This window comes from Electrophorus electricus, chromosome 25, assembly GCF_041902795.1.
Source record: "Electrophorus electricus isolate QZ-2024a chromosome 25, ASM4190279v1, whole genome shotgun sequence".
Classification (NCBI taxonomy): domain Eukaryota; kingdom Metazoa; phylum Chordata; class Actinopteri; order Gymnotiformes; family Gymnotidae; genus Electrophorus; species Electrophorus electricus.
In genome coordinates this window covers 11,326,662-11,341,453 of record NC_137521.1, presented here as the reverse complement: position 1 = coordinate 11,341,453, position 14,792 = coordinate 11,326,662, and the positions used below count along the sequence as shown (strand labels likewise).

Sequence of the window (14,792 nt, the reverse complement as noted above, 5' to 3'; positions counted from 1 at the left end):
GACATGAGTCACAAGTTTAGAATAGTTCTGAATTTTTCCACCTTGCATTCACATCGGTTTGACAGCTCCAGACGTGCTTGTGAGAGTGAAAGCTCATCAGACTTCCTTCAAAATGATTATGTAGCCTTAGACACTTTGAACAGTGTCCCTATTCATAGTTTAACCAGGATGGGATTTCATCTGAGATCTAAGGAATCTGTATATGACTCACTGTAGATCTTACGACCTACTGACATTGTCAGATCACAATCAGCACTGATGTCAGCCTTGTAGAGTGGCTCAACAAATAATATGCCAACTGTCCACCCGGTATTGAATAATCTGCACCCAGTACAATATATAGAAATAATGAACAAATACTCATTCATTAATTAATTGGCATTTTCATTCATCTACAGAGGCTTATGGAGTCCAATTAGAGGCATAGTTACTCTAAAGAAACCTGAGGTCATGTTCCTTGTTTAGGGGAACATTGAAAGTAGCAGAATATTATTCATAAAAGAACAAACCCATGACCATGGAGTTTGACCTATGACCCGTGACCCCTGCATGGCTATTACCACTAATCACTAATTTGATGAAAACGATGTACAGCACGTAGGAGTTCCCAAGCCGACACATGCACCGATGCTCACTAACACAGGCGGAAACACATGCTTTTGCCCTGAAACACAGAAAGTTGCCTGTTAATGCAACCCCCCCCCCCACACACACTCTTTACTGAATATTTTAATACAGGTACATCCCACCTGTATATCAACACTTTTGTCTACACAATGGGCTTTTTCGCACTGTTAACATATGTACTACAGAAAGTCTTGGCAGAACCCTGTGAAATCATGAGTCATGTACTCATCAACCAACAGCTTTTGCTGAAGTGTGGGTGAATTAAATGATCAAAATACAAGTGCTGAGTTAGGTAATCCTTCAATGTCCTTTCCTGCAATTAATAGAATACTAAGGGGATATATTTGTTATGAATGCTTGCAGGACTTAAATGTATGTGTCATCAAAACACAAAGTTTAGAATGTGCTGAAAATTCTTTTTTTTAAAGCCCTCTTCTGTAAGATGACAGCATAACTGGCAGTCTCCTGGCATCCTGTGCTATGACAACCTTCAGCCTGATCAAGATTGAGCTGTGTGCTGTGCTGCCACCTTGTGTATGGCAAGTTTAAATTGTTCCCGAAAGGAAGAAAGAAAGAAGGAAAAATAAAGAAAAAGCTTTGTGTTGATAGCATAGCCTATTCCACAAACCATAGGTGCGAATGGGAAGAGGAAAAGAAAAAACATGTGGAAGCCCCTGAAAAAAAGTGTCATCTCATTCACTTCAAAGGGATAATAAAAACACCCATTTATTTTTTACATCCCAAACTGGTTTGAGAGGAAACCGCACGTAGGTAAAGCAGGTAACCAAACTAAAACCAATCTGACCAGCGTGCAAACTACATGTTACTTACAGCGCGAGACTCAGCGCGAGCGGGCTTCTCATTGGCTGGCCCGGAATCATCCGGGTCCTGCGCACGAGAAGCCGATGAGGCAAAAGTACCAATATGGCGGAGGTAAGAGGGAAAGCTGAGGAGAAGTGTTATATTTTAAACCAATCTGTTTGTCGATTTGACGCGCTCATTTTTTGGTTTTGTAGGAAATATATTTGAAGTACGGTCTGTTCGTTATACCGAGTTGGTTTTTTTGGGGGTTTTTTACGCGTTTCGAAAACGCCGAGGTTAACACGGAGTGATCTAACAGATCCCCCGAAAGGCCCGTTAGCCGTGCAGTCTGGACATCGCTCGCGAAGGACTGTTCAAATCATCCCGTCCAGAACCAGTCCGTAACCAGTCCGTAACCAGTCCGTTTAAGGGTTTCACTCGCACTGGAGACGTGTTAGTGTGTGAACGGGCCATTTATTCGCGGTGCATGTGTTAAGAAGAGTGAATGCGGCGGTCGACCGTGCAGTAATGATTTGTTGATGTTTTCCCGAGCTCGCTCTGGTTTGTGGGTCTGCAGGCTACGCTGGAAGCGGAGTGTTTGATTAACGGATACTGCGGTTGATACTTCACGTGTGACACATTTGAAACTTTAATGCCTTACTCTGGATGTTGCATTCTAGTAATTTCCATTCAGAAATGTTCAGAGAACTCCATGCTCCTTCCCGATCATATTTGGGCCTGTTTAACTGTTCTGACTAAACGCCGCGGGTAAACATTTTGGCACTATGTTGCATCGGCATTCCCTACCGTCTGTAGAACTTTGCAACACTATACGCATGTTCGCCATCAGATGTATTGGAACTTTAGTGATTTCGATGCCATGGTAATTGTGTTTATTTCTTCTAGGCCTCCCTTGGGAGTTCGAGCCCCGGTAAGTTTTTTTTTTATTATTATTATTATTTTTTTAATTACCCAAAACTTCATTCATGGTTGTACACAATTTGTACAGTTGTGCATGAAAGTGTACTTTTTATGCAATTTTGCAATGTTAAAAGTAGTAGTACTTGCGTTTTGTATGTGCATGGTCATAATTGATCTTCTGTATTCTGCACGTACAGTTGGCTCTCTGTCATCCGAAGATCATGATTTTGACCCGACAGCAGATATGCTGGTTCATGAGTATGACGATGAACGAACATTAGAAGAGGAAGAGTCGCTGGAAGGAGAAAAGAATTTCAGCACGGAATTAGCAGACCTAGAAAAGGTAACATTTGAAAGATGCACAGAGTTCAGTCAGAAGATTGGCCACATCTGTGCCACCTATTCAGACAAAATGAAATGTACCATCACTCTAACAACATCATAATTTTTTGCCTCATCAGTTGTGTGTGTGTGTGTTGATTTAACAAAGGAAGGGAATATGCCCCTGGAGGACTTGTTGGCGATGTATCGGTATGAAGCGTCGGTCAGTACGGCAGCAGCATCGAGTGTGGATAGCTCCTCGGGTGAACTGACTGATGACCTGCCGGATATGACCCTGGATAAGGTAATTTGCATGGTGTTGCGGTTGAACTGTGCTTGAGCATGGGCAGTAAGATCCAAAACATAGATCGTTTTGTTTTATAGCTTCATGTCATTGTTACGTGAGGAAAATGATGATAAGACCAGAAAAAAAAGGTGTTTTCTTAAATGACAAATGATTGTCTGGAAATTGTTTTCCCTTGTGTAATTGATTATGACTTCCTTTGTGTAGGAGGAGATAGCCAAAGATCTGCTGTCAGGTGACTATGAGGAAGAGACGCAGTCATCAGCTGATGATCTGACCCCTTCTGTCACTTCCCATGAAGCCACTGATTTCTTCCCGCGAACTCTCAGATGTGAGTCAAGAGTTAAGAGCATTCTAGAAATGAAGAACCCTTAGATTTGAGTCAAATAGAGGGTTAAAAGTATTCTAGAAAGTGTGATCTAATCTTTCCCCACTGTGATTCGGTTGGGGATGGGATAGGGATTGTTACAGTTTTAATGAAATGCTACAGTAATTTCAATAATTTTCAATTACATAATAATTACGTAATTTCAAATTAAATTGTGTTCCGGAAAAGTGCAGTCCAGGACAATACAGGCATAATATGAGCATGCCGTTTTTTTTCCCTGATACTGTGATCCAATGCAAATTCGCATTACTGGGAAAACCATGGCCGCCAATAAAGGGCCCATATTTGTTTTGTGGCTGCATTCGTCTGTCCAAATCAATGATGTGTTTTTCTGTTGGGTTTTTAAACTAAGATAGCCACCTAAGTGTGCTGTACAAAACCGAGAAACCCAGACAGTTTTGGCTTTCATTCAGTACAGTTAACCACATAACTCTATAAATTAATCTTAAGTGCTTACTTTCTCTGAAAACTTGTTGATTTTATATTTACGTCGTCCTAATGGAAAACCAGGTGTGTTTGAGATTTCTCTTAGCAAGCGTTATGTCTTCAAACCCAACAATTCTCATATAATGCACGTACTCGTGTACTCATATCGGCTTTGGGACGATAAAAATATTATTGAGTATTGCTATGAATTTGTGACAGTATTAATCAAATTATCTCTCTTTTGCTTTCTGTCACTTACCACTGCCACATGATGTTTCTTTAATCGCTTCATCGTCTTTTGTGCGAGTGTTTGTCTATGGGCTGATCTTTTTTTTTTTTTCTATTTAAATATAGAAAAGACTGCATTTAATTATTCATCACAAATATTTTTAAATGCTATTGAAAACATAGATTTTTGTTTCTGGCAAAGAATGCTAATATACATGCAAATGAGGTGAAGTGATTGGGTACTTGTGCCCTGCTGTCAGGGTCAGCTTGTCCAAAAGGAGGCAGGCAGCATGCCAGTTCAGCAGTAGTTTGGTTTAGACGTTAACAACATTATGTAAAATAAAATTAAAACCTTAAGATTTGTGGCATGAATGGTTAAAAAGTTAAAGGGATTATATTTATAACAGTATGTTCCTGACTGAACTAGTCTGTGTTGTCAAAAAATGTCAATCAGTAACTACTTGGGAACTCTGCATGAATCAAAACTACTTTTTTCTTTTAGTGTTCTTTTTCTTTTTCAGAATTAAGATTTACTGTCTTTTAATGCCCCATCACTTGCCAGGCTATGTAGCAGCTACAGGAAAATGATCATGTTTGCGACCCACTAATATAGTTTATCTCTAATTCTGGAGATGATCGCTTGTCTAAATTGTGGTTGTTTTTACAGTGGACAAATGTCCTCGGAAATATTGCAGTGAAAAAATGGATTGTGACTACTGTGTTGCCCACTATAATCTGACTTTATACAGCACTTCTTAGGCTGGAGATAATCCTTTCATTGTGTGGTCTGTCAGATCCTAGTCACTACTGCTTATGATGTGAATAATCTGTTAATTGTTACACACTTTGAGTCTGATCTCATTCAGTGCCTCCTATGACTTTAGTAATCCACTTTGTGCTCTGTGTCTAATCTCAGCCAACGCTACTTATGACGGTGATAAGGAGTCGGAGGGAGAGGACGATGGTCTCAGTCCAGAGGACCCGAGGAAGGTCAGTTTCATAATGTTCTGTAATACTGTAATGCTTCAGCTGGCCAGTGCGCCAGACACACCGGGCTCTAGTGCTCACGCTCCTGAAGTGGATAAGAGTGTTTCGAGATGTTTGTAAAAAGCTTGTGTGTCGAAGTGTAAAGTATTGTGTCGTTGTCCTGATTCATCAGGCCATTGGTCAGTTTGAAAGACTCAAGTGGAATGCTTTGGAATATGAAGGTTAAAGTTGTTCATGATTCAGTGACGAAGTTCATATAGAAGTGCAACAAAAGGGGGGTACTTGTGATATTTACCATGCACACCTCTGGACAAGACTAGGGACCTCTATAATGTTGGACTAGGTATTATTGACTTTTTTTTTCCTCTTTAAATTGTTATTATTGTGGTGACCGCTGTTGGCCAGAGGAGGATGGGCCCCCTCTTTGAGTCTTGGTTCCTCTCCAGGTTTCTTTCTCCTGCTCTAGGGAGTTTGTCCATGCCACTGTCGCCCTTGGCTTGCTCACTGGGGGCTTGGACTTGGACATTTGTAAAGATGCTTTGTGACATCTATTGTAAAAAGTGCTACATAAATAAAATGAGATTTAGGATTTTCTTTTTTAGAATGTTTATAACTTTTTTTTTGCTTACAGATTATACTTTTAAAATGCAAATTGCTTAAGCATTATGACTGTTTTGTCATTTGTTATAATTATATATAACCATATATAGAAGATATTTTATGAAAGAATGAAACTGTTTTGGTGGTGTTCACTTATGGTATTTTCAAAGCCTAAAGTAGAGGAAATGTTAACTTTAGAATATTAACATGGTGAGCCTCAGTGTGAGAGAGATTCAGAATTATACCTGTTTTATATTAAAAAAAAAAAGAAAAGAAATTTCTTTTTACTGTTCACGTTTTCTTTACAGTTAAAGGTTTAAATATATATTGCTTGTGATAACAGACTGGATAACTGGATAACCAGTAGAATGTGTGTGCTGGCTTTCATCTTTGACAGGAAATCATGGTGGGGTCACAGTACCAAGCAGAGGTTCCCATGGGCCTGAGCTTCTACTCTGAGGAGGATAAGGGTCAGCACATGTGCTCGAGTTGGAGAACTATTAGATGCATTTAATAATTTAAAGTGGAATGTTTTAGTCAGTCCTTTGAGATTTTAAGTGTGGGTGTGTGTGTGGGTGGCTGGCTTTGTAGTTTTTGAGGAAGCAGATCAGCTACTCTGGGCTCCAGGGGTGCTGTCAGAGAAGAAGGTGGAAGTCTACCTCAAAGAGGCGCTGTCTCAGTCCGCAGACAACACTACATGTGGCAGACGCATACGGGACAACGAACAGGTTCGCCACTGAGCACTACACATAGTAAACTTAGCTCTGCTCTCTTCCCATAACGGCTCTACATCTCACAGGCCACAGCCCTAATTGACCACTGCTGGTGCAGCTAGTTAGGGTTTTCACATGCATCAGAGCATCAGGGTGAACGCTAAGATGTGTTCATTGGGGTAAACGCCGAGATGTGGTGCTCGTCGAGGTGTTCGTTAAATGACCTCATGTCTTTCCCTTTGTAGGCTTTATATGAGCTTGTAAAATGTAACTACAACACGAACGAGGCCCTGGCGCAATACTGCACTAATCTGAAGTCCTCCAAAGGTAGGTTCCACTTCCAGGTTAGCAGTGTTGCCTAAAGGGCTTTCGAGACTTTGGAGGCATGAAGTAAAACCTTCTTTTATTCTCTCTGGTCTTAGAAGAGTCGCCAGCGTGGTCTGAGGAGGAGTGCAGAAACTTTGAGCATGCACTACAGGTTTATGAAAAGAACTTCCATTTAATTCAGAAGAACAAGGTTGGTGCCTCATTTGTACTGGCATAAAGATCATTTAGGTTGCATTTTGCTCTTTAACTGTCTTGCATGTCATTTATTTTGCAACCACCAGACATGGGTAGAGTAGCCAGAAGCTGTACTCAAGCAAAAGTACTGTTACTTTAAAATAATAATTATGCAAGTGGAAGTAAAAGTAGTCATTTAAATTATTACTTAAGTAAGAAAGTATTTGTTAAAAAGACTCAAGTAGTGAGTTACTTCATCAGAACTCATTTAATAACACCAGGCAACAAAATATGTAGATTTTTTTTCCCCCCACAAACTAAAATGTGTTCCTCATAGTTCTTTTGAAATTCAAATCTGTTTTAGCGATGTTTCTCTCAGGTAAGGCGTTTACGTGAATTTTACAATAAGGCTGTTATTACACTTTTGTTCCAGGTTTTCCCTAGGCTTGCTACCGCCTACATAACGATGTGTATATCTCGGTCGTAAACTGTTATCAAAGTAGGCATGTAAAAGTACTTTGTTAGGAAAATATGCTTGTTGGCTGTTGTCGGTCTACTCTTCAGTTGTGTAGTATACTGAAGTAAAGCGGCGGTATTCGGTGATCATGTTTAGGGATTTCACCTCCCACGCTTGATGGGTGGTGGCAAAACGTACAAGGTGTGAAAATTATTTTAAAATGTAACGAAAGGAACGTTGCTATAACAGACAAAACTACATTTTTGACTTCGCAAATGTACTCGAGTAACAATATAAAGTATCCTCTTTTAAAACAACTTTTAAAAGTACGATTTGTTCAGAAAGTTACCTAACGGAGTAAATGTAGCTGTACTACCCAGTAAATGTACTACACACCACTTTGACCTAAAATAATCACTCTGAGAAAAAGTCCGTTGCAGATTACATTTACTGACATTTATCATCAGCGTGATCATGTGTACTAACCCATCAGGACGTGTCTCCATATGGACGCGGTCCTACCTGCCTGTTGATTATTTTGCGTGTTCACGCACACATACAGTGCTAGGCTAAGGTCTACGTGTACGTGGGTTTGGAGGGGAGGACAGAACCAAAAATCAGTTACAGCAGCTCTAGCATTTCTTTTAAGAAGCCTTGATTTTGGGTTATTTTTTTTAATGATTTTGTTCATTTTTATATTTTTATGCCACTTTTTTAGGTTCCAACAAGGACTGTCGCAGAGTGCGTCTCCTTCTACTACATATGGAAGAAGTCTGAACGGTTTGACCACTTTGTTCAACAGAATCGCTTTGGAAAAAAGAAATACAGTATTTATCCTGGTGTAACGTAAGTGAAGTAAGATTGGTTTGGTGCAAATTATTATTTAGTATAAAAGCAATGGCACATGATTGTGTGTGCATATGGTGTAAAGAATTCTCCACAAGGGGGCACTGTTAGCATTGAAATAACATTGGTGCTTTGCATCAATGATTGCAGCTTTATTCATTTGTAACTTTGATTTGAAGTCCTAATTAATAGTCAATAATTACTTAAGTTTATCTCTGGAGGAAACTCTTCATTATTTAATACATTAATCTTAGTAATTTTTCCCTACTTTCCCTTACTGCAGTAGTAGACTGTCTTGTTCAGTTCAGTGGTGACCTAAATGGTCTCCCCACAGAGATCTGATGGATCGGCTGGTGGATGAGGCAGAGGGCCTGGCCATGGACACCTCTTCGTCTGTGTGCTTGGGTGGAGGTGGAGGGCGGATAGAGGTGTCTGCAGAGCAACAGCTTGGTCTCCTCAACACCATCACCGCCAGTGACCTCACAGGTGAGCGGTGTGCTTCCAGGACCACTCAGACTGTGATTGGATTCTCCCACTTCCAGATTCTCCCGTTCAATTTGTTTTCTTTTTAGTTCAACTATATTTAACTTTATGTTAATAAATTGTAATCATAACATTTACAGATCTCTGGATTTAATTCGCTTTATTATTCTTCTGTGTGTTATGTGAATTGCCACAGTGCAGTTCACAGTGAAAAGTGTTAGAGAAATAAACTTGCCTCGCCCTGTCTCTCTTGTGTCCAGCCCTGAGTAACAGTGTGGCGTCTGTGTGCGGCCCGGCGGATATGACCTGTATAGAGTCCTCCTACTTCCCCCCGCTTGGTCACGATGAGGGGCTGGGTTACACAGTGGGCGGCGGCCTGGGCGTGCTGGACTCCGCCTTCTACCGCTCAGAGCTGGGCCAGCTGGCCTTGTGCGGCAGCAAGGACTGCGAACGGCCCTCCAAGCGCCTCAAGACGAGCCTCTCCGATTCGTTCATCGGCGACGTGGCCGTCGCCAACCTGGGCGCGGACTTCGAGAGCCGACGCGCGCACCGCATCACAGGAGCCAAAATGGCGGTGTCGGTCACAGACTTCGGTGGTATGGCAGCGAGTGGAGAGGTGAATGGCTTCATCAGCTCCCACTCCCGCCAACACCAACAACACACAGCACTGCAGTCTGAATGACCCCCGACGTGTACGCATACACCCACTGACTCAACCTTAGTTTGTTTTCTGATTCTATATAAATATACTTTGGGATTTTTTTATTTTTTTTTTGGTTTTTATTTTGTAATATGACATCAGTGATGTCTTTTATTGTACAGAGCTAAGCAATCTTGATTTATCAAGAGTTTAAATAGCCATTTATTTTTCTGGTCTTTTAGATATTTAATATCCTTAATATCAACATCAATTTGCAGAACCTAAATGCTGGAGTGGAGAGCTGTGGTATTTTTCTCTCTTACCATACAGATAATGGCAGCCTGCAGTTTTACTGTCCCATTTCAAATAGTTGCCACAAACTGCATCAGCTTCAGTTTTGTAACTTTTAATGTTGATTTTCTAAATTGGTACTACTTCAGTGTTTACACAATCCAAGCAACACCAGGCCTTGGCAAATGTAGCATTTTGTATATCAGGATACGTGTTTGTCTTTTACATTAGGGGGTTTCTTGGAGCAAAACCACATATTACAATGATGAGCACTTCGAAGAGCCGGAATGTTTCGGCTTCCATATTCCTTGTTTTTGGCTCTGTGAATGCATGCGATATGTCCTGCTTGCATTTTTTGGGGGGAGCCCTGAGATTGCCACTGAATATTTAGTGTTTTAGATGAGGGGAATTGCATAGATGTCCGATTTGTTGGTAGCTGTGATTTGTTCTAGTTGGGCTGGTTTTAAGTGTATTAAGCTTTGAAAATTCACTGTTCACCTTTACATAGCTGATGTCAGGGTTCCGGTGTGACTTGTAAACAAACCTCTCGGTAAGGGTGAGAGATGTCACTGCGGAGGGGGCTAACCACACCTGCAGTATAATCCAGTTTGCCCAGACTTCCAGTAAAGGCAGCTGAAAAACTCTTCTAATACCAAGAAACTCCACTGATGGGCAAACGCATGCACCCCTGCAGTTGCTCTCTGGCTCTTATAAACAGGTTTGGCCCCTTTGGACATCATGCGCAATTTTATTCACATTGAAATTTTAGTGGGACATTTTTAAAACCTGTTGTTTTCTTAACTTGGTCACCAGAGTCTAGTCTGATCTGTGTTTTGCCCAAAAATGAAAATGTACGAGTTTTTAAGCGAACTTTGGAAATGTTTGTGGACAGTATTATTATTCTCTTATGTATTTTGGTCGTAAATGTTACAAATCAGGAGAATGCTGAGCCTTAATGATTTTATGGGAGGTTTAAATTCAGCGTAAATATAGTACCACTCCGTGCTGACACATTGGTCTGATGCTCTGTAGGCTTCAGCCTGCCATAACTGCTGATACCGCTCCTGTAAGCTGTAAGTCAATGCTTTGGTAATAATTGAGTTGTGTTACTTTAGCTATGCAGAACCAGTAGCTACCCCAAAGGTACTGAATACATTCGAACGTTGCCTGATTGACCTTCGATCATTAAGCTTGCTGTATGAACAGATTCCCCCAGTATTTTACACCTTTTGTATACTGGATGCTCTAAGATAGGTCTGCTTGCTGGTGGTTATATTATAGCTTGCAAGCTGATTATTAAACTTGCCAGAAACGCAACTGTCTCTGCCTCCTAACGGGGCCCATTCCTGTTCTGTGCAGCCAGAATACAAAATACTGTGGAATACTTTTAAAATACTTTATGCCCTGAACAAGTTTTAGGGAATGGTTGATGCAAAAATGTTTAAAATGGTCTTGTTATCATGGCAATAATTTGTAGATATGTACAGATTGTTTTATTCTAATATTTCATATAATATTCCTTAAAAGATTATCTGGTTTTTAGTTTTTGTGTTTGTTTTTTGTTTTTGTCGGTAGATGAGATGACTAAACCATGCATGCCAGCCATGGCTGTTTGCCAGTGACCACTAAAATCCATTTGTTTCTTGAGTTGGGAAATGAACAGAGATGTCAGTGAGGCACATGCTCTTCATGCCGTGTGTAGGGGGAGACCCCCACTGCACAAGCAGAACCGTTCACATCAATTCATATGTGGAAAGTTTGGTTTTTTTTACACACAAGCCATAGACATATTTGATGCAGAAGCTGCTATGGTAATATGAACCCTTCACCCAATAGGCCCATAGGAACCAAAGCTCCAATTAGGTCCACTGCTGCTGTTAGTATAGTTGTCTTGCAGCTGTATGAGAAGGGGGTTCCCTGATTAACATAATCCAAAAGTCAAGGCGATTCAGTAAAGACATGAAGGACATTCCTACTGGATCGTCTTGGTGTTGGTTTAAGTTATCCTGCTGCAAATACCTGCTTTGGCAGATACTTCCCTCATGTCTCAAGCAAAATCATTTATTCTGTGCATTGCTATTCCCTAGCAATGTGCTTAAAAAGGCAACTACATTTATCCACAAAGTGGGTGGAGCACAGAAGGATGAATGCACCATGTGGGCTAAATGTACTATAGCATGTTCCAACATGTTAAAGAAACAGGATCTGGGGTTGGGTGATGACATACTACCTTGGTGTCATTGATTCCATTGCTGGGTTTGAAAATGCTTTAGTAACTGAGACCATAGACAGTACTGAATATTTCACATTTTTACTTGTTTGTCCATCATCAGTGTGACTGGGTACTAGTATGTTACTGCTATATGTGGTAAGGATGTGCCAGTCTGAACATAAATCACTCTTTGAAGGGCATTGAGGCTAACTTTAATATTTTTGCATAATGTAGTTGAATATTGAACAACATACAAGTTTAAATTGACATTTACAAAAGCATAATTCACTTTTTTAGTGTTTGGTATTTAAACTTGCTTGGAATATGGTCAGTGGTTTGGGGTGTGTTTGCTTCATTGACTTTAACTTAGACATTGCAAATTCTAGAATTTCTGTATCAGATTCATTCATGGGGAGAAATTCATAAGGGAAAATACAATTGTGAATATGACCATGTACTATAAATGTTTATTCAGAAATATAGACAATCATAGCATTTAATAACTGAATTATCCAGACATTGTTTATAACATGTAAATACAATTGTATTGCTTTTTGGTTGGGTTTGTTAGGCATTATTTTGTATTTTTGTTGTACTTTATTACTTGATGTAAAAGATCCAGAAATAAAGTTCTGGAAACAGTTGTGAAAAAGCAAGTCACACTGCATGCTGTTTATAACAATACCCCTTTTTATTGAAGTACTTATGCATGAATTTGAGTACTTTACACAGTCTCAAACAGTTATATGATTAGCAAAAGACACAGGCCAACGTTATTAAAGATCTAATGACCTGCAGAATCCATCTCCAGACTACAGAGTATCAGCATAGTGGGAGAGCCTCCTTGGGCCAAAGTGAAAATGAAAGGGTCCAATCAAGGGTAATAGCACATGTCCTGGGAGACAGAGTGGACTACAGACATGGGCACTGAGCAGTCTACCTTGGACTGCCTGGCCTAATGAATGCAATGTTAAATGTGAACAGGACAAGCTGTTAACAGCATGTGAATTTCTTGAGTAAGAGGACACACACTTTGTACAATTGTGTTTAAAAATAATCTCTATTTACATTCAATAATAACTTATTCATTCCTTAAAGTGAAATCTGGCAAATCCTCTTTCTGAGGAAAAACATTAGGCAACAACCAGCACCTTTTCCACAGAGTCTTGAGTTAGACACACTGGCCCACCATCACTCAGGTCCACCACGCTGCAAACGAGAGAATATCATCTTCACTTTGTGTGTGCGCTTTACTAGTCTTGTGGACCTGATTACATGTGCTGGGTACCCGGAGCTTTCCCTTTAAACAAGAACACAATGGCTCTTCTGGGCCCATCAAATATTTTGCATACTGCTTTTATAGGGTACGTGCCCACGGTCTTCAGACGCAATAGCAGCCTGCTGCAGTACTGACACTAACCTGAATGTAGTCCATTTCTTCTGGCAGCAAGGCCCGCCTGCGATATTTCTGTGGAAGCTGTTTAATGACAGCGACGCTGTCTGGTGAGCCAGAGAGCCACTCAGCTGCTCCAGTGGTCCTGCCCACCCCTGTGGCTGCTTGCGCCGGTGCAGAAGGGGTCGACGTCTGTGGCATGCTAGCTACGAGTAGTTTTAGTGCTTCTTGTACTAAAAAGCCAAATAAAAGTGTTAGTGCAAACACAGAGGCAACACTTCATACAGACCACACCAAGGTTTGAGTCTCAAACAAGGACGGGGCTAAAACGTTCCCGTTAACGCCTCGCTTCAACTTGATAAATTACCTTATCGGCTGAATCAGTTGTTTTGGATGTTGTCTATGTTTAGCTTTAGTTAACCATATATATATATATATATATATATATATATATATATATTTTATTATTATTTATTTATTTATTTTTTTAATCAAACCAACAGGATATAAACGCTCACCATTTGGCTTGGCCAGACCCTGTCGATTAGGAAAGGTAATTAAGGGGACGTGAGGTCGCACAGCCTGTGAAGAGAGTGAAGCAGTATAAAATAAAGACTTTTGGGGCTAAAAGTCCAAGTTGGAAACAAGAACGAGAAGCCTGGACAGCTGGAACAGCTCAGCTAAGTCATATCGCGACACACAGCTGACAAGGGCAACTGGAAAACTAGCCTAAAGCCCACAGAAAAGGTCAGATTTGCGCCAACAAGTCTTCAAAAAACTAAAGAATCGCTGTGCAACACGACGATTCGCAGAAAATAAAATCTTTTCCTGGAGCAAGCGAGAGAACTCTGTGTTGGAGACAGTATTTACCTGCACGGCCCGAGCGGCAGCCATTCCGCTTCTACTAACGCTGCTCCCCATGGTGACCTCTGAGCAACAACTTCCGGGTGAAAGACGCTAGTCACCTGATCACTGATATTTTAACGTTTTCTTGAAAAGATCTGGAGGTCAAATTCTTTATTACTGACATGATTAATTTAGCCAAGGGTACTCAGCGACAACATATATAACGTGAAATGGCTTTTAGGAATACTGCAAACTGCATTTATAGTACAGAAAGCTAGCAATGTGCAATTTAAAAGGGAACAACTGCAGCTGGGAAATGTCAATAGAAGTTGTGGCTACTTTGTGCTTTTTTCCATCTCAGATCAACCTGACCTACAGGCATGCACATTTATATGTTGGTAGGAAATGGGCTTAAATGGATCTATGCTAGTTATCTACCTAACCATGGACGCATGAACACAAACGCAACTACTGCATCAAGCAGCCAGTTAGAAATGTGATGCACTCGAACTGTGCAAAGGTCACCAGCCACCTGGTTATGTTACATATATATACACTTCATTATATCAGTTATATAATATAAATACATTATACTATTAATATTATATTAGTTACTGCGCTGCCCAGAGCTAGAAGAGATCCATTCTTACTAAAACAGGTATAAATCAATGAGGCATGACGTAAGCTCCCCGTTCATGTGGTGCGTTGCAGACTCACGTAAATAAACACCTGGACGCCGGTAAGTTACCTGCTCGGCTTTTATTGTACATCCTCGGTGTAAAAGGCGGGGCGTCGGGGCATTTCCGT

At 40.6% G+C, this 14,792-nt stretch overlaps 2 protein-coding genes across 3 annotated transcripts; one reads left to right on the top strand and one right to left on the bottom strand.

The window, feature by feature from the left end:
* The first annotated feature begins 1,527 nt into the window (after positions 1–1,527).
* mier3b (mesoderm induction early response 1, family member 3 b) lies at positions 1,528–12,398 on the top strand. Its single transcript, XM_081707916.1, has 13 exons — positions 1,528–1,560; positions 2,335–2,359; positions 2,547–2,692; positions 2,840–2,974; positions 3,182–3,305; positions 4,933–5,006; positions 6,001–6,073; positions 6,195–6,331; positions 6,562–6,643; positions 6,739–6,833; positions 7,993–8,120; positions 8,455–8,606; positions 8,864–12,398. Exons 1-13 carry the CDS (start codon positions 1,552–1,554, stop codon positions 9,283–9,285), a joined length of 1,602 nt encoding a protein of 533 aa, XP_081564042.1. The 5' UTR covers positions 1,528–1,551; the 3' UTR covers positions 9,286–12,398.
* Positions 12,399–12,416: 18 nt separating this feature from the next.
* kgd4 (alpha-ketoglutarate dehydrogenase subunit 4) lies at positions 12,417–14,772 on the bottom strand. 2 transcript variants are annotated; one of them, XM_027014376.3, is made up of 5 exons: positions 14,734–14,772; positions 14,010–14,140; positions 13,658–13,721; positions 13,167–13,372; positions 12,417–12,955 (listed from the first exon to the last, which is right to left on the bottom strand). In XM_027014376.3, exons 2-5 carry the CDS (start codon positions 14,058–14,060, stop codon positions 12,938–12,940), a joined length of 339 nt encoding a protein of 112 aa, XP_026870177.1. In that variant the 5' UTR covers positions 14,061–14,140; positions 14,734–14,772; the 3' UTR covers positions 12,417–12,937. The 2 variants fall into 2 exon arrangements, with proteins under 2 accessions (XP_026870177.1, XP_026870176.1); XM_027014375.3 differs by lacking the exon at positions 14,734–14,772 and adding an exon at positions 14,703–14,721.
* Positions 14,773–14,792: the final 20 nt, after the last annotated feature.